Raw genomic sequence first — 27,266 nt, 5'->3', positions numbered from 1 at the left:
TTATCATCAAGTCTTACCATTTATTTCTTTATGGGGTTAAACAAGAGCAGAGAGGCCTCTGCCCCACAATGCAACAAAACAGAAAGCAGTACACATACAGAGACTCTCACCGAAACACAGAGGCAAGGAAAGGGCGACAACTGAATCATAGCCAGGTGAGGGAGGAAGGGATGGGGACTACTAGGAATCCAGCTTGGAGACTCAGTCATAGGAACTAGTGCAAGAAAGTCCTACTCATGAAGCACAGTGTAGAAAATGGCATAAGAAAGCTGCCCGGCTCTGCTGCCTGTGACGGAGGACAGGGGCAGCCGGAGGGGTGGTGGAAGATCTGGGCCGTGGGGTGGATGGGGACAGTCAAATGACTTCGAGGTGGAGTGAGGTGCCCCTTTCCCCTGCCACTGGGCAAGGCCCTGGGCTGGACTGAGCCAGGGGTCTCCTGGGCACTTGGTGAGGGGGAAGAGGGAATGGGAGTCTCTAAGGGTCCATTCCCTGGGGTCCTAAGGTTCCCCCTTTACTTCCTGGTCCCTTTTCCCCTCCTGAGGATACAGGAGTGAGAAGGCAGTACCTAGGGTCTCTCATGTCATCTCTGGAAAGGAGCCAGCACCTCTTCCCCTCCCCAGCTGAAAAGAGCACTCTAGGGATAGGGTATGTGGCTAGGCCTGAAATGCTGAAGGCCAAAACGAGGAGTATGTATGTGGGCAGGGCTGGGAGGAGGGGGACACACTGTGAGAGATGAGAAAACTGGCAGGGAAGGACTCCCCAGTCTCACAAAGCCTATCTGGGGACCCAGCTGAGGCCCTAGAGTGATTCCTTCTCTGCCAGGGAGGTGTCCCATTTATCCCCCAGCCAGCCAAGTCAGCTGTCCCTGTCCCCTCCCCATCTTTGTTTTGCCTAATGCAGCTCCAGGTCCACCCCTCCCCTTAACTCACTGGCATGGCATCCAGTGACACGGGCCCTTCTGGCATTGAAAGCCCCTTGGCCAGTCCCAGAAACACAGCTGTGGCTCCCTTTCCTGTCTGCTCCTATTGATCTGCTGATGTCCGGTCATGTGGCCTCCCACTCCTCAGAGATCAGCACAAGGCTAATGGCCCATGAGTCTCTTCTCTAGTGCAGCCCTTTGGCCTAATGAAACACTTCAGGTCTCTCAGCCAAGGGACCACAGCACGCTGTCTTTATTCAGCGGGTCCTCTTGCCAGTTTCTGGACTTTCTCCAGCAAGGGGCAGGGGTGTCTGGATTAGGGGCCCTGCTGCAGGGTGAGGAGCAGTCTGGTGGTTCCACAATTGGGATAGTAACCCATGGGGTCAGGGATCAGAAGGGATGAATACTCTTTGGTAGGCTGGGGACGGGCTGGGGATCGGGGAGGCTCATCTCTGGAAAGCCTTGGGGCAACACCACCAGGGTTTCCTTCATGGAGGCCTGGGCTAGGACAAGATGGGGGAGTATGGGGACCCAGGCCAGGCCTGACCCACTTGGGCTTAAGTCCCTCCTCCCCATAGAGATCAGAAATGGAAACGTCTTTGGCCCCAAGGCCAAGATCTCCAGGGCAAGAGCGGCCCTTGGAAATATGTGCACCTTCTGTAAGATATGGCCCTGCAGACAGCGGCAGTCTGACATCGTACCCTCTGCCTTCTGCTTCAAGGCCCAAGAACCCAGTCCCTGTGCTCTTTCCCCAGAGGGCTCCTTAGGCTAACCCTTTCGGAGTTGGGAAGCTGTCCTCGAGCCTGCCTCAATACTGATCAGCCGCCTCCCACAAGCCAAGTGGCAACGGCCCACTCGGCCGTCTCTCCAAGCCCTCCGCCCGCGTCTCTCCTCTCTCCACTCGCTCCCGCCACTCAGTCTGCACCCCATTCCGATACCTCAACGTCTAGGGTGCTGGGGCCCTGACTGGGCTGCAACTGCGTACACCTCATGTCCCCGCCTGACCCTTCCTGGTGGCGGCCCCACATGGGACAAGAAACACTGGAGCAGGAGGAGGGCCATTGCATCGTCTGCCGTTGCCTGTAGGGGTATGGGCAGGAGGGAATTAAGGATCTTGGCAACAAGAGGAATGCGGAAGGGGGAAAGAGCTTCTCCCCTCTGTGCCCCCCAGCATTCCCTGCAGGGCCAAGGCTGGGTAAGCAGCCTCCTTCCCTGGGGTCAGGGCTCTCTGTGGGGCTGGACATTTCCAGCTCCCACCCCCGCTTTTTTGGCTAAGCCCCATAGACGGGGGCCTGGAGGGAGGCACCTGCTGCTCCTGCCTTTTTCTCCTGGGTGAGTTTTGCAGCTCCCTAGGGCCCTCTGGCGGCTCTCTTGGAGCTGCTTTGGGGGTGGGGGTCGGTCGGGGGCGATGTGTGATCCCCCATTTCTCCCCGCCCCCACCTGGTCCTGCACCTCCCACGGGAGGAGCCCCCTCCCCCTCCCCCTGGCGGGGCTGGAGCTGATGTCGTGTGTGGTGGAGGTCTGATCTCCCTCCCTACTGTCACTCTTCCCGAGTCAGGCCCTCATCTATGGCAGGCAGTGCCTCCAGCCCTGGTCCCCCACCACCCTGGCTGCTGGAGAAGGACACCATGGTATGGAGGAGCATGAGAACAAGGACATAGAGCCGGATCCTGCTGGGGCTGAGGCGGGAGCTCCCAGAGACGGGCAGCAGGGACGGCTTGTGGCTGAGGCGGCCTGGGGGGTCGTGGCGGGGGTGGTAGTGGTGGTACTGTTGGTGGTAGTGGTGGAAATAGGAATGGTGGAATTGCTGGTGGTGGGTTTTGGGGGCTTCAGTCTCCTTGAACTTCTTCTTTTCTGACTCACAGGAGACCCACTGCACGTCACAGCACTTGGTTTCCGGCTGCTTTGGCGAAGTATCCAGCAACCCTGCCAATGGATAAGGAAGGTGGGGTGGGGTGCTAAGGGGGCTGCTGGCTAAGCCTTTCCCAGAAGGGTGATGGTCAGAACTGATGCTGCTCTGGAAGCGCTGCCCAGGACTCTTCCCCCTGCCCCTTAGCGCCTTCCCTTTCTGGACACTGATCTCCCAGGGACCCCAGATAGTTTCTCTGGGAAACTCCGGGTATCTTCTCTGCTCTCTGCCCCTATTCCACTTAGCCCTACCCCAGCCTGGGACCTTGCTTCCCGCTCCTATAGCCACTAACCCTCTCCTAACCTGACTTCCCTGCTGTCCTCCCTGTTCCCACACTCGCGACCCGGTGCCTGCCCTGCCCCCCACCACGGCCTCCCCTCTCCTCTCCAGTGCCCCCGCCTTTACCTGTACAGATAAAGCCCGGGAGTCCTCCATATACCATTTCCTCATTGTCGGGGAGGATAAAGGGGCACCGGGTCTGCACCTCCAGGCAGTATTGCTTGCAGGGCACCCAGCGCTGGCATTCCTGCTGGGTCACGCTGAAGTATTCTGAGCACAGCCAGGCCTTGTAGACAGCCTGTGGGAGAGGAAAGAGCGTAAGCCCAGGCACCAGCCCCTTCCCACCTCAGAGGAGAGGAGTGAGGAAGGGCGTACCTGTATTCTACTGTGGGAGGGGGAGGTGTCCTCACTGACCCAACCCCAGGATCCAAGGGGTGGAGAAGGGTTTGGGTCAAGACCACTACCTCCTACCCTAAGAACTCCTGTTTCATAGGACTCCTGAGTCCCCCAGTCTGCCCATCATCCAAGAATTCAAATTGTTCATTGGTAAAAATAACAAAATGACTCCAAGGTCAGAGCTGGATGAGGCCTTACCACTCATCCCATCCAACTGTACCATTTTATAGTTGGCCCCAAGAGATGTCCTGACTTGTCTGAGGTCACCTATGTTGAGGTAAATTTTAGTTCCATTCAATTCACCAAACATTTCTTTGGCTGATGGTCTTAAGTCTCTAAATTCAAGCAAAGAGATCTTTGTTCTACTTCATTAGGGTGTTGTGGTAGATGAAATAATATGACACATGAAAATGTTTTCTAAACTCTAAAGTGCAATACAAATGTGGGGGGTTCTTTTTTAATAAAAACAGGAATCTGCTTTACCAAGCATCACATGTGCCTTCAAGCTCTACTTAATCCATACTCTGTCTTGTTGGCTTCTGCCCTGGAGTGGGCAGACACGACATTTCATCTGGAAACTTTGCTTTGCTGGTTCACTTCACGAGTATACTTCCTGCCCCTGTACCAGGCACTGGGTCCTGGGTAAGAAAGTTTCCCTGCTCTGTACTCTTTGGCTATCATCAAGACCAGAGTCCCTCAACAGCGACACTACTGACACTTTGGACTAGATGATTCTTTGCAGTGGGGGCTGTCTTGTGCATTGTAGAATATTGAGCAGCATCCCTTGCCTCTACCCAGTAGTTGCTAGTTGTGTCCTCCCCCACCTCATTGTGACAACCCAAGAATGTCTGTGGCCATTGCCAAATGTCCCCATGGTGGCAGGACTGGCAAAACCATCTCCCATTGAGAACCACTGATCCAGCCCCTTGCTACTGAAAGTGTGGACCTGGACCAGCAGCATCACTATCACCTAGGAGCTCTTGAAAAGTACAGAATCCCGAGCTCTGCCCCAGACCTGCCAAGTCACACCTGTGTTTTAATAGTATACCCAGGCAACTTCCAGACATGGGGACAGAGCTCTGCCCGTACCCAATCCTCGTATCTACAGCTGCAGTTTCCTATAGTTGCTCCTCCTAGCAATGGTTCTCCAACTTCGGTGTGCTTCAGAATCCCCTGGGACACTTGTTAAATAGGCAGATGGGCCCCTCCAATTCAGCTTCAAGAGGACTGAGGTTGGCTCAGGAATCTGCCTTTGGAACAAGGATCCAGGAGACTTTGCTGCCAGAGGCCTCTCAACCACACTCTGAGTAATGTGGTCGGAGCTTCTTACACAGACTTTAAACATTTACACTAAAATACAAATTAACTCTACCATGAGCATGGACTTTGGCAATGTAATCCCACACTGGCCCTTCCCAAAGCAAGGGGTTGAGGGAGGGATGATGGGAGGTGGTGGTGGATGTTAGTAGGCTGTGGTGCAAATCATCCCCCTGAGGAACACAGCTTTCATATCTCACTGGCCTCTCAAATTTCACATGCTCTAAATCTTAAAATTCAGTTGTGTGTGTGTGTGTGTGTGTGTGTGTGTGTGTGTGTTTTGGCCGTGCCTGTGGCATGCAGAAGTTCCTGGGGCAGGGATTAAACCTGCACCATAGCAGTGAAAACGCTGGATCCTTAACCCGACAGGCCATCAGGGAACTCCCCAATTCTTTCCTGTTTTTACTCCAATCTGTCCACACCCCTGAGTCTTGACCACTTCTGTTAAGTGCCACGACCACCCATCTGGGTGTTCAAGCCAGAAACTTAGGTGTCAGCCATCACTCCTCCCTTTGCCTGCATCCTTGCATGCAGTCCATCTGCAAGGCATGCCGATTCTCCCTCCATTTACATAACTCTGTGCAGGCCACTGTCATCTGTCACCTGGACAACAATCTATGTGGCCTCCCCACCTCCACTCTTGCTCTCTCCAATCCACTGTTTACACAGGAGTAAGAGTGATCTCAAAATGACATCCGATCATGTTACTCCCTTGCTTCAAATCCGTCAATGCATTTACAATAAAACCCAAAATTTTAAGTACAGACTTCAAACTCCTGCATAACTTGGCCCCTGTCTGTCTCCCCAATCTCATTTTCTACCTCCCCCTTCCAGCTCATCATGCTCCACACGCTGAGGTTTTCTTTCTTTTCCTTGAACATGCCCTACTTCTTCCCACCTTGTGGCCTTGGCACGCACTGTTCTCTTGGCCCAGAATGCTCTCCCATCCCCCTACTTTTGGCCTGGCTAGGTCCTTCTCAACTATGAAGCCTCAGTTCAAACATCACCTCAGAGAGGGTCTCCCTGACCACTCTAGCTAGAGAATGCCCCCTCATTACTCATTTTCTTGATTGTTTATTCAGCACAAGTATGACTTTGTCTGCATCCTTCTTTCATTTTTCTCTGTCAACCTCACTAAAATGTGAGATGCATGGAAGCAGACATGAGTCTGTCTTATTGACCATTGTGTACTTGCCATAATATATGTAAAAAAAGTTTTGAGGCCAAAAGTTTTAAATGAGGCCAAGTCTCTCTCAGAGAAATTCTATTTTCATGGATAGATAGGTCTAACTCAAAACTATGGCACATGGTCTATACTATAAGAAAAGCTAAACCACTGGCTATTGGAGAGAAGCAAGTAGAAAAGCCAGACAAGATTTCAGTGTGGAGATAAGAGTTGAGCTGGGACTTGAAGTATGATTTTATTTATTTTATTTTATTATTTTATTTTAATTCTCTGTGGCATACAATGGCTTGATGTGGGATCTCAGTTGAACCCAGGCCACAGTGGTAAAAATGCTGAGTCCTAACCATTAGACAACCAGGGAACTCCCCTCAACGTAGGATTTTAGATAGGATGGCCAGAGATGAGACAAAGGGCACTCGGGCTGAGATAACAACTTAACCAGAGGTATGGAGGTGAACACATGCATGGTGTGCTAAAGGGACAGAGAATGATCTTGTATAAACAAATGGCAAAGGGCACCAATCTCTTGGGCATGGACATTTAGGTTGGTCCTGGGTTTTCAATGCTTCAGCGAATAGGTCTATATGCATCTCTCTTGCACACCTGTGTTAAATTTTATTTATATAAACTCTTAAAAGTGCAATTATTGGGACAAAAGGTATGTGCAAAGGAGTGAGAGGGGAGTAGGTGAGAGGAGGTGGAAATGAACAAGTGAAGGTAAGAGGCAGGGTAAGAGGGAGCTGGAGGGGTAGGAGAGGGGTTCAGGGTTTTACAGAGAGTGGCAGAGGAGCCCAGGGGAGGGGGCACAAGGGAGGAGGGGAGGAAGAAAGAGAGGGTGAGGAATTGTAGGGAGTTGGAGGGTGAGAAATGGTGGTTATAGTTGGGGTAGGAAAAAACAGGGTTGGGGAGAAAGAGATGGAGAGTGTAAGGGAGGTAAAGGGGTGGTGGGGGTGAGAGAAGATGAATGGTAAGACAGAGTGTGGGGAGAAGTGGGGGGAAACAAGAGATGAAAGAAGGGCTGTGAAGAGGAGGGGTAAGAAAGATGGAGTAAGAAAGATGAGGGTTTAAGAGGGAGCAGGAGAATACAGGTAGGTGAGGAAGAAGGGAGCAGAAGAAAGCAGGGCTAAGAAAGAGGGATAAGAGAGCAGAAGGAGGAGGGGAGAAAGAAAGAAAAGTAAGGCAGGAAATAAAAGGAAATCCCTAGTGCTAAGGATCCAGTACCCCACTGACCGTTCCCGCTCCATCTTGTGGGCCCTGGAGTGCCAAGAGGAGGCTCTGTGCACAGCCTTTGCCCCAATCTCTGCAGCCTGGACCCAGAGTCCAACTTGACCCTCACCCTAAACAGCCCACTGCTCCACGCTGGGGTTCAAGACCTCCATGGGCTCTTCCAGTTAAAGATTCCTGCTCCCACATGAGGAGGCTGCATTGGAGTACCAGCCCTGCTCCCAGGCAAGTGTGATTAGCCTAATAACAGGCTCTGGTGGTTGGGCACTGCCCTCCTCTGTTCTGGGAGAGAGGGAGGGAGTTGAGGGAGGCAGGGCAGGGAGAAGGGTGGCCTGACAGCGGGAGGGAGGGTGGGCGGCCTTTTGCCTTAATTAGACGGACCCTTTCTCAAGCCCCCTTGCCCCCTGCCCCAGCCAGAGTCACCATGGCAACAAGTGGGCCGAGCAGATTGTCTGAGGAAGACACCAGGCCTGTGGGTGGTGAGGCGGGAATAGGCAAGGAACTAGTGAGGGGAAAGGAGTAAGAAGAGCAACACGGGGCTGAGAGGTAATTCAATTCCTTGGCCCCATAGATGGCCAGCTGGGGCCATTCCTGGCCCACGGTCTTCAGAGGGGTCTGGGGTCCTTCTCAGGCAAAAAGTCTGGCTCTCAGGGCTACCACCTGGGCAGCAAGTCTGCCTTGGTCTCTGCAGCCCTCTTTCCTTGACAGGCCTAAGTTGCTTGCCCTGTCTCATCAGTGTTAGGACTGAGCTGAAGGGGGCTGGGGTGCTTGGGCAGTTGCAGGGGGCCTGGGCACTCATCCACAAGGATGGGCAACAGCCAGGAGAGCCAGGGTTCGGAGAGCTGTGAGGCTGGCTGGAGGCGGGGCAGGTAGGGCCAGGGAAGAAATGGCCAGAACCAGACAAAAGTCAGTTGGAGGACCCTTGGAGATCTTTTGCTCTAGTTCTGGCTGCGTAACAGAATCACTCAGAGAGTTTCTTAACAATGCTCCTTCTTGGCCCACATCACACTCCAGACCCAGTCAGAATCCTTGTGGGAGGGGCCCACACATCTGGAGTTTTTGAAAAACATCTCAGGTAACTTTCATCCGAGAACTTAGCCCTACTTCATTGTATAGCTGAGGAAACCGAGGCCCGGAAAAAAGGGTAAGGACTTGTCTACAGTCACATAAAATAGTGGCAGAGGGAGGAACTTGAAACCTGGTTCCAGCTGCAGGGTTCTTCCTACTGGACCACCCTAGCCGTGACTGTGCATTCCAAACTCAGGGGCGTGGGGAGAGGAGAGGAGAGCTGAGGAGAACCAGGCCTGCACTGGGCTTTCAGGCTGTTCAAACTCCGGCCCTGGCAGAAAAGGCTTCTTCTTCATGCCCTGCCCTCTGAGCTTAACCACCCTGGACCCTCGAGATGGAGGCAGATGATGGGTGGGGTGGGAAGCCTTGACCTGGCAGTGCCCTCTTTTCCCTACAGAACCCCCTTCCCCACCTCCAGCAGGCCACCTCTGGGCTCAATCAAGTTCTGGCTGCTACAGCCAAGTTGCTATGGGAACTGGGAGGGGAAGGAAGCAGGGAGTAACTAGAGGGAACACCAATTAACCCAAAAAGGAAGCTGAGAAGGCTATCCTACCCCTCCTGCCGGCTGGACTACTAAACCACTCTGGAAATGGGTGCGGGTAAGACGAGGGGGATCCCCACCCATCCTGGGCTCTGCAGCTGCCAGTTTAGGGAGGAGTGGGAGGCCCTGGACAGCCTTACCTTCCTGCTCCCTGGCTTAGAGCCCTGGCCAGGGCCTTCTCATCCCTATGCTCCTCTGTGAAGAAGCATGTGACTTCTCTTGGACCTGAGGGTGCTGTGGGAATGCACACGAGCACATGTGTACATACACAGCCCACAGCCAAGACTCAGGGCCAGAGGGTTTAGAAAGAGGAGGCCGTCCAGAACTCCTTGTTTTGGGGCCTGGAAAACCCTCCAGAGAGGAGAGCTTCAATTCCTGCCAACCAGGAAGTCGGCAGTTTCCTTCTTGGATTCCAACTTGCTTCCCTCCCTAGGGCCTGTTTCCCCATCCAAATCCTCCCCACAGACCTTCTCTTCATGGCTGCTTGTTCTGCTAATGCACCCCTGGGACACTTGGCCAGGAGCTGCAGCTGCAGAGACTGTGGAGGCAGAATGGCAATCTGGGCTGGGCCTGGGGATGAAACCCACTGTCCACAGCACACAAGTAACCACCCTCCCCTCAATTTTACTGTAGCATCGCGTGAGGGACCTTTGTGGGCAGGTCCGAAAAGAGCAGTGTGCTCCCATTTCTGATTCTGGGCTTTCAAAGAGTTGAATCAGAACAGGGTAAGGTCAAAGTCAATCTCTCCAACCCAGGGGAAGGAGGTCATGGACATAACTCTGGGAGCAGTTCCTTGGGACCAGCAGAGTCAGACTGGGATTAGAGGCATTACAGGGCAAATCCACGTGGCTGACATGGCTTTACTTAAGTGGCTGTAAAAATAAGCAACAGCTTTGCTGCTGCTGAGAATGAGCAGTCAGGAGTCAAAGTGGCCTGCCCTGGCCTGGCCTGGCAGAGATGGCTGGAGAGATGGATGAGAACCCAGAGCCAATGCAGTTCCAGAGGGTCCAGTCACCTCCAAGCCTCTTGGGTCACCTGCTCCAAGGCCAAGGGTGGCCTGGTTAGTGGAGAAGTGGTGTCCCTAGTGCAGGAGCAGCTCTTAAGGAGCCTAAATGATTCGCATCAATCAGGTGAGCAGAGGAAGCAGGTTCACAACCACCACAGAATGAAAGAGACTGTGAGAATCATAATTCCACCTCCCTATCTGCCATTGGCATTCCTACTCCAACATCACTACCACAAGCTATCCAGCTACTGATCATAAACCTCTTGTCACAGGGCACTGACTCTCTCCTAGGGTAGCCCATGTCTTCAGACAACTCTAGCAGTTTAAGAAATTCTTCCTCCTTTTGAGCTGAGATAATGCCTCTCTGTGGCATTACTCATGGCTCCCTCTAGCTCTTCTGGGGCCATAAACCTCCTGTCCCCGTGCCAGTTCTGCAGGAGGTATTTGTAAACTTCCTGGAATCGGGTCAGGTCTTCCCATTCATTTTTTTCCTGCAGCGATCATTTTCTGAACCTGTTCGAGTGCCTGACACTGTGCTGGGCAACTACAGATGATAGAGTGGTAAGACAAGATGGCTATCTTTAAGGAGCAGGAGCGACAATCTTGTGATTCAATCACTGGAAGTCACTAGGGTAAGTAGTATGTACTTAGCACAGTGATCGCATAGAGGGAGGAGGGATCAACTGTGTTTTGAGGGCTGAAGCACAGGAAAACATCTCCATGTAAGAGAGGCTGGGGTTGGGGCTTGGAAAAAAATGAGTAGAAGTTTATGAGGTGGAATAGGGCAGGAATTAGTGCACTAAAGCAAAGGAATGAGCAAGTTGCAAGGCCAAAAGGTGTGAAACAGTGCCGGTTTCAGACACTGTAGGTGGTTTAGTACAGTTAGAGGGTCCAAAGGGGGCCATGATGGGAGATGAGGCTGTGGTGGAAGGCCACACCCATATTATGTTCTGGATGCTGAGGAGGAGCCAAGCTTTATCCTATAGGCAATGGACTGCCTTTAGTGAGTTTTAAATAACTGCTTTTTAAAAGATTGCTTATGGGATTAACTTTTCAGTGTTCTGTTCTGAAACTGGGGCGTAGGCCAGTTAGGAGATTACTGCAACAAACTGAGTGAGAGATGATGGGGATCTCAACTGAGGCAGTGGCAGTGGAATTAAGAAATGGAGAGAAGGGGATGGATACAAGAAGAGAAGGAGGCAGAATCAACAGAATAACTTCTGGATGTGGAGAATGAGGGAGAGGGAAGGGTACAGGAGGACTACCAGGATTCTGGTGTTGGTGGCAGGATGAATAGTAATTTCATTCATTAAGGAAGGGAAACCAGGAGGAGGAGTTGATTTGGGGGTGAGGAAGATGAATCCAGTTTTTGGTCATGTTGACTCTGAAGTATAGTCGACCTATAGAAATGTCAAGGAGGGAGTTAGATATAATGGTCTGAGATCAGAAGGAGGGTCTGGGCTAGAGGTAAAGATTTGAGAGTTCAAGTGTTAAGGAAGTAATCACTAGGAACGTAGTAGGACTATACTTTCCCACACCCTTTAAAATTAGGCACGGCCATATGACTTACTTGGGCCAATGAAATGTGAGTTGAAATGACATACATCTCTTCTGGGGAGAAGCTTTAAGAGGTGCTGTAAGATGTGCCACATTCTCTTCCCTCTGCTGCTGACTGTGGAAGTGGGGTTGAAACAGACCTTTTACTAGCCTGAGTCTCTTGGTGACCATCATGAACCAATGCTCCCTGCTGACCTGTTTCAGACATGTATTGTGGGCAAGAAATAACTGTTGCATTAAGCCTCTGATACCTGGGAGTTGTTTGCTACTAAAGCATAACCTAGCTCACTCTGATAAAGCAATAGTGGAAGCCAAGGAAGTAGAGGATATTATCTAGGGAGAATGAACACGGAGAGAAAAGGACCAACAGTGGATCCCTGGGAAACACTAACATTTAAAGCTCAAGTGGAAGAAGGGAACATGATAAAGATGGGAGAGTGGTTTAAGAGTTGGGAATAAAAAAACAGAAGAGAGTGGCATTCTATAAATTAGGGGAGGAGAGTTTCAAATAGGCGTGGTCAGCAGAAGAGGACACATTGGCAGTCTCATCATGGTGAGAGCAGTTTCAAGTGGACCACTGGGGGCAGAAACCAAACTGTAGCCGACTTAAAAGGGAATGTGAGAGAAGAAAAATGGAGAGAGCTATGTGTAGACTACTCTTCCAAGAAGCCAGACATTCACAGTTCTTTCAATTATTTTGGGGGATGCAGGTTGTTCACATTCAGACAAGTTCCTATTTTTCTATGTCCTCTGCAACTGAACACAACCCCCAGATACAGTTTATTAACACAGGGTCAAGTGGAAGTATTAACCCTCCTGTCCCAGAAGCTCTGTTTCTGTTAATGCAGCCCAAGACCACCTTTGTTTTCTAGGAGACTATAGTATATTTTTCTGATAATTCAGTGGAGATGGAGAGGGGAAGTTCTGCGTGGAATGTGGGATCAAAGACACAGCCTAGATCAAAATCCCTGGAAGGAGCTCAAGCCTTCTAGAGAGACATCTGAATGAATTAAATATCCTTGAGACTTTAGGGTCCCTGAGGATAGGGACTGCATTTTAACTTATTTCCCTCAGGATTTCACATGGAGCTGGATAGACCGAAGAGATACCTACTAAGTACTTAAAATATGAGCACTTGAAAACCAAGCCTCCAGCAACTAGCCCAAACTTGAGCAAGGTAGATAGCTCCAAGAAAAAGGTGGAAGTAATGTGTTATGCAGTGTGTTATACGAATTTTACAGCTTTGAAAGAGAAATTGGGGATGCGTTAGCAAAAAAAAATCATAGAAAACTAAGCAAACAGAAAAAAGAGGCAATTGTTAACTCCAAGAAAACAAGTTGGCCAAGGAAAAAAAGTATAACCATGGTATTCTCCATGACTCAGCTGTGAACAATATTTATAATGGTGTAAATATGGAATACTGTTAAAACCAGAAATTGTGGTATGACAATACCGGTTATATGAGAGGAGGGGAAGTATGTGTACACTGGTAGTAAGAGAGCTAAAGCCCCCTCTAATAAAATTAAAAGTCTATGGAGTTCCTGTCATGGCTCAGTGGTTAATGAACCCAACCAGTATCCATGAGGACACGGGTTCAATCCCTGGCCTCGCTCAGTGGGTTAAGGATGTGGTGTTGCCTTGAGCTGTGGTGTAGGTCGCAGACATGGCTCAGATCCTGAGTTGCCATGGTTCTGGCATAGGCCAGCGGCTACAGCTCCTATTTCACTCCTAGTCTGGGAACCTCCATATGCCACTGGTGTGGCCCTAAAAGACAAAAAAAAATTAAAAAATTGGCATACCATTCAGAGATGTAAAGGTAAATATCAGAAGAAATTGCTAAGAGGTATGGAAGTATTTGACTCTGAAGAGTGAGTCTTAGGGTTGGAGCAGAGGGCTTCTGTTTTATTTGTAACCATTAAGATCTAGATCATTTAAAAGACATTAGGAGTTCCCATCATTGCGCAGTGGAAACGAATCTGCATCCATAAGGATGCAGGCTTGATCCCTGGCCTTGCTCAGTGGGTTAAGGATCTGACATTGCCATGAGCTGCAGGGTAGGCTGCAGACGTGGCTTGGACCCCGAGTTGCTGTGGCTGTGGCACAGGCCGGCGGCTAGAGGTCTGATTTGACCCCTACCCTGGTAATTTCCATATGCTGCGAGTGCAGCCCTAAAAAGCCAAAAAAAAAAAAAAAAGTCCGAAAAGAAAAGACATTACATTATATACAATTTAAAAGACAGAATTTCCCCATGTGGTGTAGCAGGTTAGGAATCCAGCATTGTCTCCACAACTATGCAGGTTCAATCACGTCCCAGTGTAGTTGGTTAAGGATCTGACATTGCCATAGCTGTGGCGTAGGTCACAGGTGCAGCTCGGATTTGATCCCTGGCCTGGGAACTTCCATATGCCATGGATGTATCCAAAAAATAATGACAATAAAAAAATGAAAAAACTATAGAAGCTACAAGGGTATATATCTATATATGGGATAGATATACACATGTGTTTATGTGTGTGTTTGTGTATCTTTGTTTGCACGAAGATATTTAAAACAGAAAGTCAAGAAATAGCAGCAGTATTGGTATACCATTAAAAATGTGATGATAAATATCATAAGAAAAAGCTACAAGTGTTTCACTCTGGAGAGAGTGTGTGTGTATAGCCTTTATGTCTTAAATATAAAGTAATATGCATCCATGAACCTCAAAAATAACAAAACAAAATCCCCAAGACCTGACCTGACCAACCTCTCCAGACTCAGCTACAAAGCCCCAGGCCCTGAACTGTGTAATCATGGATCGTCTACTCCATCACCACTGTCTGGGCCATGGGCTTGGGCCAGGTAAGCTTAACAGGCCAACGGAATTAAAAGTGGTCCCACAGCCAAAGAGAAGAATTACTATGAGAGGACAGGAACTTTGGGGGCTTCTGTGCCCAACAGCTGGGCAGGCCACCCGCGACAAAAATAGTGCCAGTGACACTGCACACAAACGTGTGTGGCATAAAATTCCACTGCCTCCTCCTGGGCACGTCTGTCTGTCACACACTGCTAGTCCTGGGCCCTGGCCCAGGCAGAAATCTCCAGCTTCCTGCAGGGATCACTGTGAAACCACCTCCTTGCCCCTACCTTACTACCGTCCCCAAACACAGTGCCTTGCTAAACATATGAGAGCCTGGGGAGAACAGAGATCTAATAAAAGGACCTGTCAGTTGTATTTGGTCTCTGGGGATGATGTTAATCAAGGCTTTGGATTCCCTTCCATCTCTGCCTCTTCCCTCCCCTTACCTGAGTGCATCTTTGTGCTCTCACTCACTCCAATCTCTCCAGGTGCCTTCTGGCTCCTAACCTTCCACTCTACCCCACCCCCCACAACCCATGCCAGACACTTCACCTCCTGCTCCCAAATTACCTTTCCATTCTCCTAAGGGAAAGTGTTGTCAATCTCAATTGAGCATTAAGCAGTCATTTAGATTAAACACATCTAATTAAGGTGAGAATAATAATAGCTACCATTTATTAAGTGCTTACTATACTCCAGGCTCTGTTCTAAGCAACTGACATCAACTCATTGAATCCTCACAACCACCTGATGAGATGGAGACATATTTGCAGGTGAGGACAGGAAAGACCAGAGTTTAAATAGCTTGTCCAAGGCCACACAGCCCATAATAATAATGGTGATTACCATTTCTTGAGTACTTCTTATCTCACAGGCACTGTGCTTTTAAGAGATCAACATCTTGTCTGTCACTGAAGCCTCAAATTGACCCTATTTCTTAGTTTTGAATGAAAAGAAAGTGAGGTTTCAAGAGAGATGAAAGAATATGTTCAAGGTCTCAACAATTTTTATGGAGAAGACAGATTTCAAACTGGAATTTGAAGCCAGGTTTACCTGGACCTCAGTGCCCAAGCTCTTAGGCACCATTTCCTTCAGATGGTCCCTCCATTTCACTACCACCATTGAAGTAGTGAACCACATCTTTCTGATGTAATTTCAGGTCAAACTGGGGAAAGATTTCTAGGACTGGAAGGGAGAGTGATTTTTCTACAGTGTATTTAGCTTATTCCCCGTGTGAGTAAGGTTTTATTTGTAAGAGGGTGTGGAGGGAAGAACATTTGGGTACTAGGGGCTAGAAATGAGCATTTCCATTCCCCCATCAAAGCACCCTCTTTCTTCTTTCCTCTAAAGGCATGCATGCATGCACAACACACACACACACACACACACACACACACACACACACACACAGTGTTGAAAAGAGGCAACTGTTCCTACTCTAATCTTTGGCAACTGGTGATGGGAAGGCAGTTTTCGTAGAAGGGTTTTCTTGCCTTTGGACAAGAGTTCTCCTATCCTAGGTCTTGTCATTTAAGGGCTTCTGGAACTGCCTTGTGCTAGAAGACTGTCCAATATGAGTCCATTCTTCCAGAAAGGTTGCAGTGCAGCTACACACTCTACCTAATTGCTCCTTCTCCCCAGCTTGCTCCATAAATGTTTTTCATTTATAAGCCTTTGCTGCATTAGGTGGAGAGTTAGTCAGAGCTGGGTTCAGATTCTGGCTCTGCCTCTAACTGGCTATGTGAATTTGGACAGGTCCTCTGTAAGAGGTAGGGACTCAGTGACTAATTTGCTATGTGACTGTAAGCAAAGTACTCTCCCTCTCTAGGTCTCAATTTGGATCCAAGAAGATGGTCCCTAGGGAGGCAGCCGTATGGGGAGAAGACAGGGTCAAACATCTTTAACCTCAAACAGTCACCAGTTATGAGACCTTACAATTTACTTAAATTCCCTGATCTATACTTTCCTCATCTGAAAAATGAAGATAAAAAAGCACCTATCCTAAACCTGTAAATGATGTCTGCAAAGTAACTAGTGCACAAAGCTTTACCTATAGAATAATCAGACTGGTACAGATTGGGTAGTACCATTGCCTTCTGGCAAATGAATCCCTGGATTTGACCTGGATTCATATCCCAGCTCCGACTCTTATTAGCTGGATGACCTTGAGCTCGTTACCTAACCTCTCTGAGTTTGCCTTCTCTTTTTTATTTATTTATTTATTTATTTGTTTTGTCTTTTTGCCATTTCTCAGGCCGCTCTTGTGGCATATGGAGGTTCCCAGGCTAGGGGTCAAATCGGAGCTGTAGCCACCGGCCTACGCCAGAGCCACAGCAACGCGGGATCCGAGCCGCGTCTGCAACCTACACCACAGCTCACGGCAATGACGGATAGTTAACCCACTGAGCAAGGGCAGGGACCGAACCTGCAACCTCATGGTTCCTAGTCGGATTCGGATTCGTTAACCACTGCGCCACAACGGGAACTCCTGCCTTCTCTTAATGTAAAATGGGGATAAATATACATGTACTTCACAAGACGGATGTAAGTATTAAGTGAGAGAAACTATATAAAAAGTGCCTGAGATAGTTCCTTTCTTTCCCATGCCCTCCCTTCGGCTCTAAGATTCAAATAATAAATGAAAAAAAAAAATCCTGCCACAAATGTAATCAGAAAAAATCATTAATACATATAAAAGAGTACATATAAATCAATAATAAAAACAGACAATGCAAATGGCCCATAAACAAGAAAAACAAATGTATGTCCTAAGTAATGCAAATTATAAGCCAATGCTATACTATTTTTCAGCTCCAAATAAGTTTTAAAAATATGATATGCAGTACTAGACAAGGGTGGTAAATTAGTCTCACACTTTTGGTGAGGGTATAAACTACAACCACCAAGGGAAAAAACTGGTAAGAAAGAAATTCATATGTCAAAAGCCTTAGGTTAATGCTCTTTGATTTTGTCAGAATAGTCCCCATCATTCATCCTGCAGAATTATTGTATATGCTTCCACTGTATGCAAAACAAGGGAAAGAAAAAGTCATTTTGTGTGCAAATGTTGATCTATGCTCAGAGAGAGGGACAGAAGGATACTCACCAAATTGTTGGTGACATCAATGACCTCAGGGCAGTTGGACTGGGAGCGGAGAGAACAAGAGGATTATTAAATGTTTTCTTGATAAACCTCTGTATTGTTAGATTCAGTACAAGAAGGGTGCATTATTTTGTGATTCAAGAGAGTCAGCAAAGTAGAGAAATAAGAAAAAATGATTGAGATAGCATTTATTAGAAAAAAGGAATCATGGAGCTGACAAAGATTTATGAACAAAGATATCCATCACAGCATTATTTATAATAGTAAAAGTTGAAAGTAGATACCTAACAATAAGGGACTAGTTAAAGAAACTGCACTATATTCATGCGATGGAATATTGTATACTCATCAAGAATGATGTTTGTGAATGTTTAATTAAATGGAAAGATACTCAGTATAACTTTAGCAATAAGTTAAAAAGAGCAGAGTAAAAAACTGTATGATTTCAACTATATAAAAATATATGGTCACATCTATGAGGATGGCTATTATCAAAAAAACATGGAAAAGAGTAAGTGTTGACAAGAATGTGGAGAAACTGGAACCCTGTTCCTTGCTCTTAAGAATATAAATTGGTGCAGCCACTATAGAAAACAGTATGGAGGTTCCCCAAAAAGTTAAATACAGAATTACTACACGATTCAGCAAGTCCACATCTGAATGTATACCCCAAAGAATTGAAAGCAGGTATTCAAACAGATACTTGTATACCAACGTTTACAACAGCATTTACAATAGCCAAAGGGTGGAGAAAAAACAAAAACATAGGGCCACATAAAAATTTGTCCAAGAATGTTCATATTGGTGGTGCAGCTTTATTTGTAATCACCCAAAGGTGGAAAAACCTGTGTCCATAGAGATGAATGAATTTAAAAAATGTGGTATATCCAGAAAATGGAATATTATTCAACTGTAAAAAGAATGAACGACATGGATGAACCTCAGAAACATTATGTTAAATGAAACAAGCCAGACACAGGATAAAGAGTGTATGATTCCACTTAAATGAATTACCTAGAATAGTCAAATTCATAGAGATGGAAAGTAGAATAGAGGTTACCAAGCACTGGAGGGAGGAAGGAATGGAGAGTTATTGTTTAATGGGTAAAGACTTTATGTTTAGGCGATAAAAACGTTTTAGAAATGAACAGAGGAGATGGATGCACAACATTGCAAATATACTTAATGCCACTGAATTGCACACCTAAAAATGGTTAAAATGGTGAATTTGATGTTATGTATATTTTACCACAGTAAAGAACTATGCCACAAAAATACATATTAGGAGGAAATGCAATATAACATTAAGGGCATCTCTGGGAATTTCTGCCTGATACATTTCTATTTTTCAAAATTACACCTTTGGGTTTTTTTTTTTTTTTTTTGGCAATTGGAAAAAAGAAGTATTTTAAAAATATTCTGTATCTATAATAGCTCTGAAGGATTAATGTGGTTGGAAGTTTCAGTTGAGTTCAGCAACGAGCAGATATGCTCACCTTGCACAGATCAGTCAGGTGGCCATGTTATCTGCTCAAAGCCAAATGCAAAAAGTTCCCATTGTGGCACAGTGGAAACGAATCCGACTAGGAACCATGAGGTTGTGGGTTCCATCCCTGGCCTTGCTCAGTGGGTCAAGGATCCAGTGTTGCTGTGAGCTGTGGTGTAGGCTGGTAGCTGTAGCTCTGATTAGACCACTAGCCTGGGAACCTCCACTTGCCGTGGGTGTGGCTCTAAAAAGCAAAAAAACAAAAACAAACAAACAAACGAAAAACAAAGACAAGAAACAATGGTAACACTCTCCACCACCACTTGTCCTTCTCCAGGCAGGGCTTGGTGAGTTGGCACTTCCTTTTATTCCCAAGAGAAGCCTCACCAAAACCGTGGCGTGGGAACTGGGTGTCCAAAGCCCAGGCCAGGCCTCAGCAGGCTCTGGGGTGACAAGGTCTCACCATTTCCTCTTTTGGCTCTCCCAGCAGGTGCTGGGTGGGGCTCAGGCCTGCACTAGGCCTGCCTAGGGGACCTATTCCCTTCCTGCCCTGATTAGTCCTTCCAGCAGATTGGGGCTGAGAATATAACAGACACCTTCCCTTCCAGGCAAGAGGAGCCCAGCTCCCTCCACCTCCTTGGCAGAGCCTAAGGAAAAAGGAGGGAGCAAATGTTTCCTGTCCACATGCCCATCCTCTGTCACTGTCCCAAGAGGACACTGGTGGTTGCCACTAAGGCTCAGAGGCAAGAGCCTAGGGTACTGAACACCCTACACTCCAGGGGGGCCCTACAGGTTGTCAGTAGGTGCTGCTGGCCTTCCCTCGTGGCTGGTCAGCTTCTCACTCCAGCCTCTCAGTAGCCAGCTGGGCATTGCCTCTGACGGCTGGGGGAGCTTATTAAAATTTTCTTTATACAGGTGTAGCCTGGATTTGTATGATTGTCCCCCCACCTTTTAGCTATGTGGCCTGGGTGGGTCACTTGCCCTCACTGAACCTCAGTTGTCACATTTGTAAAAAGGGGATAATGAGAGTACCTGCCTGCCAGGATTAAATGAGTTCACGGACGCACATAAAGCCCCTGGCATCTCCCAGGCACTTGAAAGCTGGCAGTCTTCTTTTCCCCTTTCCCTTTCGTCTTTGGCGCCAGCGTGCCTTCTCCTTCTGGCCCAGAGACGTGTGGCTTGGGTTCCAGCTCCTTTCTCCAGAATCCATTCAAAAAGGAGCTTTGGCCCTGGCAGCCCCTGTCACTCTGTGGTAACTCCTTCTTTCCCCAGGGCCAGCTGCAGCTCATCTGGTGCCCTTGGTCTCCCCTCTAACCACTTACCTGGCTTGAGGTGTCAAAAATTCAGGCTTTTCTGAACCCTCTCTCATGCCTGGGGAGAAGAGCCTGGTCCAGCATCCCTGTTCACTCCCTGTTCTGCACACCTGTATCCACAGGAACACAATCTCCCTATTCCCCAGGGGCCGCCTGGGTCGGGATTGGAGGGTGGTGCTTCTGGAGGCCCACAGTTGTAGAGACCCCTCAGAAGCTGCCCTTGGCTTTCCAGAATACACCTGCAGCTGGAATCCACACGTGGCTGAGAGGTGGGCTGGGGGCAAGGGGCAGGTCTGATGCCTAGTCTGCTTGGTCGCGCAGCGGGTAAACAGCCTCAGAGGGTGGGAACACAAAAGAACTGCCCTGAGAGAGAAGTTTTTCTAGGGCGAACTCCCACCCTCGAGCCTGAGGTGCCGTCCTACATACGCACCCACACACTGAAGGGTGGGTGTGCCATTTCCCTGAGGCGCTGATGCCTGGGGAGGAGACCGACATGCACCCAAGTGGCTTAGAGGCACCCTCTTGTACTTGTGCTATGTTCAGAGATCCTTGACACCCTGTTAATCTCAGCCCCACCCACCGTCTTCCCTTTCCTCACCATCACCTCCACTGTGTTCAGCAGACTCTTCCAGCCAGAACATGAGACTGGGTGGGAGGCTGCTGGGCTCCCTTCCTCCACCTAACTCCCCCTGCCCCCACCTTCAGGAGATACCAGTTTATCCTTCCTGGAGGTTCCCGTTGCTATGGTGACTATAGTAGTCAGGCACCAGCCTGTGGGAAGGATGGGAAGTCGCCATGAAGAAGACCGTATGTCTGTGTGTGTGTCTATGTGTCTAAGTGTGTGTGCATGCATACGCGCACACGTCCACCCTGAGTGGGGAGGAGAGAAGGTGGAAGGAGAAAAAGAGTGAGAGGGAGAAACGGGACAGAAGAGGGGACCAGAAGCTGAAACGGGGGGCAGGAGGAGGGATGGGGATCAGAGAGGTGAAGTGTGAATGGGGTATGAGGGATGTGAAGGGTCAGGGGACAGAGGTGACCAGGGCAAGAGGTGCAGTGCGGCGGGAGCAGGGGCGAGGGTTAGGGGATGAGGCAAGAAGAGGGATAGGATGTGGGGTAAAGGTTGGGTGAGTGTGAGATAGAGGTGAAAGATGATGGGAGTGGAGCAGGATTGGAGATGAGAAAGGGCTTGCCATTACAAGGGAGCAAGGAGGGGCGCTGGGGGGAGGGCAGGGGTGGGAGTAGGTGGAGGTAACTGTGGAGAGAAGCGGGGGTTGAAGAGTCTAAGTGTGGGGGTAAGGATTAGAGAGAGAGGGGCGGGTGTGGTGTGGCAAGGGTCTAGGGTGACCTTCTAGTAGAAGACCAGGAAGGTTGTGGGGTCATTGGTATGTGGGTGGGGGGGTGCTGGGTGCGGGTCAAAACTTGGGAGGAATATGGGGATTGGGAGTGGATGGGCCAGGATGGAGGCGAAGGGGTTCTGGAGAGGTGGAGGCAGCATGAGGCCACATACCCACTCCCATGTTTAATCCCCATTATCCTTGTCTGAGCTACAAACACAGCCTCTTCTTGCTCCCTGGCACTTCCCAGAAGCCCAATACCCTGATCCTGGGCAATGAGCTTCTGTGGACCTGGACGCCCCTCCTCAGTGGAGGCTTCACTATGGTTCCTGGGAGGCTGCTTCCTGACTGCCTCCCCCTTCTTCCAACTCCTAAACATGGACCAGGGTACCTTCTCTGCCCACAAAAATCCTAGGACAAGGAGGCTGGCTGTGGGGTGCTGCTCCTCGCCTGCAAGCTTGAGTGACAACAGGGACCACTTGCCAACTTGGGGCTCCTGCCCTTTGCCTGGTGCCCCAAGCTTTCTGCTCTCAGCACCAGCATTAGCCTGGGAGTCCTGCTTGGCAGGAAAGCTGTGGCAGGTGGGAGGAGAGAGGAAGGCAGCGAGGCAGAAACAGCTGCCAGCTGGAGTGGAGGAAGAGCAGGGCCCCAACGGGTATGGGTAGAAGGCGAGGTGCTGGCTCTGGCAGCCCCCTCCCCTGTGTGGGAGTGTTAGGCCTCCTTCCCTGGCCCTTCCCCTCCAGTACTGCTATTCAGGGAGCAGGCCCTGCTCACTGGCCTGAACTCTGAGCTGACACAGATCTCAGAGGTCAGCTGGTCCAACCTGCCCTATAATCTGGAGTCAGAGTCATTTCCACAGCATTTCCTCCAGGGGATGGCCTGAATCAGGCCAGACCTTTCCCCAGGGAGCAGGAACTCACTTCCTCTCAAGGCACTCTGTTAGTTTCCTCTTGAGAAGGGAAAAACTGTTAATAGCTCTGATATGCCACACCTAGGTACTGGGCAGACTTAATAATGAGCTCATAGGGCTGTTCTGGTGAATTAACTCCATTTTATAGATGAGAAAAGTGGGGCTGAGAGAGCTGAAGTCCCTGGCTCAAGGTCACACAAGTAATACAGAACAGACCTGGGTTTGAACACAAGATGTTCTAACCACAAAGTCCCTCTGGGGCAAAGCAGGGCGTGCCTCTCCTTTTGCACCCTGACAGCTCTTCTGAGGTCTGAAGTCGGAAACCACAGCTGCCTGAGTCTCCTCTTCTCCAGATGAAACAGCTCCTTCCACTCTGTCTGGGAGAACTTGGGTTTTTGCTCTGTGTGAGACCCAGAACCTAATACACAGGTGGGTGTGGGCCAGTCCAGAAGAGAACAGAACTATCACTTCCTTCCTTGCCACTAAACCTTTATGGATGTGGCCCTACGGCTGGTGAGAGAGCTGAGAACTAGCCTTCTCTTGGGAGTCGTAGCCCCTCTAGGATCAGAGCCATTAGAGAAGAGGCTGGGGTTTGTCCCCATCTCCACCACTGCCCCCATAAAACTATCCTGAATTTGGAGTAGGGGAGGGGCAGAGGTCATCAGAACCAGGTGGGGCTGAGCAGGGCTGGGAGATGGAGAGGGTTGGGGGAGTGAGGTGGGGTCTAATAAACCGTCCGCAGGGCCAGAAGGGCCAAGCAGAGGGGGTGGTAAGGACTTCAGGGGCTGCGTGCACAGGGAGGTAAGGGAGGGGTGGAGCGTGGCCCCAGGGTTGGGAGAGGCCAGGATGGGGATGGGCATTGGTCTGCCTAAGTTATCATCGCTCTGCTGTGCGAGAGGAAGTCAGTCGCACATTAAGGAAATGTGGTAGCTGGTACTATATTGGGAGGTGTCACAGGCAGCAGTGAGGACAGGTATGATGCGTGGGGCCCTGTGTGGCCCAAAACAGGGGCAGATATTGCAAAGGGAGAGAAAAGGGTTTCTGGGGCTGCCCAGGAAAGATCTAACTGAGATGCCTGGGACAGGTCTCTGGGGATGGGGGTCACCTGGCCCCGGAGCAGAGGCTCCAGGTTTGGTTTCCAGCAGCAGGGGGAGCCTCCTCGCTCTGGTAGGGGGCTGTGGGCTCTCTACCCACGAGAAACTTTGATGATGGAGCCTTACCTCCGAGGGATCATTTCGGGGGAAGGCTGGACAGGAGGGCTTGGAGCTGAGGGGCAGGCTTGGGATTTGCAAAAAAAGGTCTAGGATAGAGGCGGGGCACTGGGGTAAAGAGAAAGGGGCTGCAGGAAGGAGGGGAGCAGGGCTGTCTTTTCCTGTAGGGCCTGTAATATAGCAGGAATCGAGAGGCCTGTGGGTGTAGGCCTCAGTGGAGGGAGACAGAGTTGGAGAGGGTGGGAAAGACAGGAAGAAAGCTGTGGAGCTGGCACTGCCCTTCTCCCGGCACAGCAGGCAGCAAGAGAGCAGGCGGAGTTCACTTGAGAGGGAGAGAGAGAGGGAGAGCATGACAGCGACAAGGAGACAAAGGAGAATAGGGAGGGCCCCGGCCAATGCGAACCTGATGAGAGAGAGATCATGGCAAAAGCGTGGGCTTAGCACCGACGCCATGCGGGTTGGAGGTCTGGCACTCCTGCTCGTTAGCAGAGTGGCCTTCGGGTAAACTGCTTGAGCCCCCCCCCCCAACACCGTACCTCAGTTTCCTCATCTGTAAAATGGGGCTAATGGTGCTGACATTACCAGCCTCCCCAGGCAGTAGTGATCTCATCATATAAGTGAGAAAGGCTGCAAACCCTAAGCACGACATCACTGTCCGGAGTTACATTATTCTTACAAAATGCTATTAGCTACCTCTTCAATCTCACAAAAGATTCAGGATGTGGGCAGAGCAAGGATTATTATCCCTGTTTTTCGAACAAGGAAACAAAAGCTTGGAGACATGAAGTGACATGCCCAAGGTCACACTACGAACAAGTGGTAGAGTCAATTGGACCTCCAGAATCCAAGAGATCAGTTGTCTTTCTCCTCCACCAAACTGATTTTGGTAAAAATAATCAACATGAGGAACTGTTACATAGTGCTGGATCAGACAGAACTTGAAGCCAACTATGACCTGGAGAGAACCCCACTGGAAGTTGTGGCACAGTCTGTCTTTCATCCTGGAGATTGTGTGTGTGTGTGGGGGGGGGGGGAGGCGGGGCCACGGGGTTGGAGGGAAGGCCACAAAAAACAGACATCCTTTATTCCATCTGCTAGTGGCCCACATCCCTCTGCTCGCACTGAGTATCTGTGGCTGACATCAAGGATGTGTGTCTCTATGTCTATATGACAAAGTGTGTCCTTTTTTAATGTGACAGTACTTCTGCCTGTGTGTCTCTGGCATCCTGGAGAGATGTGTGTGAGTACGACACCATGTAAGCTTCTGTGGCACTGTTTCTGGGTGTGACGACCTCTCTCTATCTCTTTGTGACTTTGCCTGGGGTGGTGGTGGTACTGTTTGGCAGTGTGTGTGTGTCTATCTGTCTGTACACCTTTAAGAAGTGGAATATCTCATTTGGTAGTGTGAGTGAGGCAGTGAGTCAGCTGAGGCTGAGGGAGGCGGGAGGGAGACTGCTAGGTTACGAGAACAGGAAAAAGGAGAACGAGAAAGTGAAGTCAGGAGCAAGGAGCTACCCCTGGCCTTCCCAACCCCCTGCCCAAATCCCTAAGGAGCCCACCAAGAGTGTGGAACCATGCAGAAGTCCACAGGGGTCACGTTCGATGGAAAAGGGCACTTTCTGCCCCTCCCCAAAGCCTCAGGGGGAGGCAAGTGTCTCTTTCTCCAGCTCTCAGCCCCCAGCTCAAGAATGGGTGAGGCCAGCACCCCACCTGGTCTCCTCTTCACTTGACCCTTTGACCTTGCTGTTCTCTTTCCTTTCAGAGGCAGGCCACCTGGCCAAGCTGCTCGAACAGGGCAGTAGCACCGCGTCACCACACACCCAATGTCCACAACAACCCTGCTCAGGGTCAAGAAGTTTCTCAACACTCAGCTCTGCCCTAGGCAGGCCCATTCCGCAGCGGCCTCGCCTCTCCTCTGGATGTCCCCAGCAGCCAGAAAGCCAGCTTTCTCTCCACGGCCACCCCAGGGCGCAGGGAAGGCACTGGGACTTTTGTAATGCACCAGCCTTCAGTGGCCCTCCCACAAGCTGCTGTGCCTGGCTCCCAGCTCCTTCTTTTGTCAGGGCAGAGGGGCTGGCAGGTTCCCTCCTTGGGAGAAAACAGGCGTCCACCTGTCTAGGCTCTGACCAGCCACCTCAGGTCATATAAGGTCAACAGTGTGCTGTGCCCCATAACCAGGAGCACCCACTCCTTTCGCCCACTGGCAGGGGCCAAAGGGTGAGGGTTAGGTCGCCAAATATCCCCCCCACCCATTGGCCTTTCCCCTGCACCAGCCAGTCCCAAGACTTTTCAGTTCAGGAAAGGAAAGGGGCACGGCCGGCTGAGGATGGGAGCTGGGGGAGCCATATCCCTCTTTCCATCCTTTTGCCAGCCCCTGGGACCCAGGGACCCCTCCCTCCTCATGCGGGGGCCGGGCGCCAGGAAGCCCCAGTTCTGATGGTGCCCAAACCCAGAATTAATAGAACCTGGTCAGGTGATTACCTGACCTGAATCCCTGAGGCCCCTTCTCCGGGGAGGGTCCCAAGGTAGCACTCCTCGTGAAGCCCTGAGAACGGTGGGGGTGATGGGGAGATGAGGGGGAAATCCCGGTCCCACAGCCACCGCCGCTCCCGCCGCCGCCGAAGCAGCCGTTGTGGCCGCAGACGCCAGTCCCTACCTTACAGCCTTTCGTGCAGGACCGGATTGAGTACTCTTCTGCCTGTAAGTATTTATGCAGCACGAGGTCGAACTCGTCATATTTTTCCTGAGCATGTCGGTCGAGCCGCTGGTACGCCTCGATACAGTTGCTACACACCTCCCAGGCCCCGGAGCCCGGGCTAGCCACCACGGCCAGCAGGTCCCCCAGCAGGGTATCCAGGCTGCAGTCCAGGCTGTCGGGGCGGTCCATGCCCAGCAGCAAGTCCCAGACCGTGTAGGTGTCGCAAAAGGAAAGAGTGAAGTTCCGAAAGTGGCCTTTGAGCAAGTTTTTTTTGGCGGTGGGGAACTCGGCCGGGGCACGGGAGGGGGAGTCCGGGGGCCGCAGAGGGGGCGCTGGGGTGGTCGGCTCGAAAAGTCTCTGCAAAGATTGCAATTTGGTGCAAGCTGCGTCCAGCCCCGTGGGTTCTGGGACGTCGCCGCAGTCCGGCCCGGGACCGGCGGCGGGGGCTGCTTTGGTCAGGTTGCTGTGTCGCGGGCCGCAGGTGCCCGGGGGCGCGCTGGGCTGGCCGGGCGGCGGCGGCGGCAGTGGCAGCACCGCACGAGGAGGCACCGGCTGCCGCTCCCGGCCGGCCCCCCACGGCGGCCGCATGGCGCTGCTCAGCTCCCTGCCCCGGGGCCGGGCCCCCGCGCACAGCCACAGATGGTCAGCGAGCAGCACGGTGAAGAAGAGCAGGGATGCCAGGGATAGTCGCCATCGCTGCGCCCGCTCGGAGTCGGCGCAAGGTTTGTCGCTCGGCCTGGGAGCCCAGCAGCAGCAGCAGCAGCAGATAGTCAGCGCGGCGGCGTCTTTCCCGGGCCACATCCAAGCGCCCCTGAACATATTTCAGGGGGGGTCCGGGCTGGAGGGAGCAGGCAGGCGCGAGGCCGGACGGCCGTCTCGGGCGGGCGGGCGGGCGAGCGGGCTGCGCGCCGCTCCGCGCTCCTCGGCGCCGTCCAGGCTCTACCTCGGGGGCTGCATGGCGAGGCAGGCC

General features: G+C 50.7%; 1 protein-coding gene across 2 annotated transcripts; it reads right to left on the bottom strand.

Annotated features, from left to right (window-relative positions):
* On the bottom strand, positions 1-27,266 carry NALF2 (NALCN channel auxiliary factor 2). Of its 2 annotated transcripts, XM_047764614.1 has the most exons (4): positions 26,255-27,266; positions 17,348-17,386; positions 3,234-3,405; positions 1-2,845 (listed from the first exon to the last, which is right to left on the bottom strand). In XM_047764614.1, exons 1-4 carry the CDS (start codon positions 27,113-27,115, stop codon positions 2,460-2,462), a joined length of 1,458 nt encoding a protein of 485 aa, XP_047620570.1. In that variant the 5' UTR covers positions 27,116-27,266; the 3' UTR covers positions 1-2,459. The 2 variants fall into 2 exon arrangements, with proteins under 2 accessions (XP_047620570.1, XP_047620571.1); XM_047764615.1 differs by lacking the exon at positions 17,348-17,386.

This window comes from Phacochoerus africanus, chromosome X (genome assembly GCF_016906955.1).
Source record: "Phacochoerus africanus isolate WHEZ1 chromosome X, ROS_Pafr_v1, whole genome shotgun sequence".
NCBI classification, from domain to species: domain Eukaryota; kingdom Metazoa; phylum Chordata; class Mammalia; order Artiodactyla; family Suidae; genus Phacochoerus; species Phacochoerus africanus.
The sequence above is the reverse complement of the archived record's forward strand: the minus strand, read 5'-3'. Positions and strand labels throughout refer to the sequence as shown.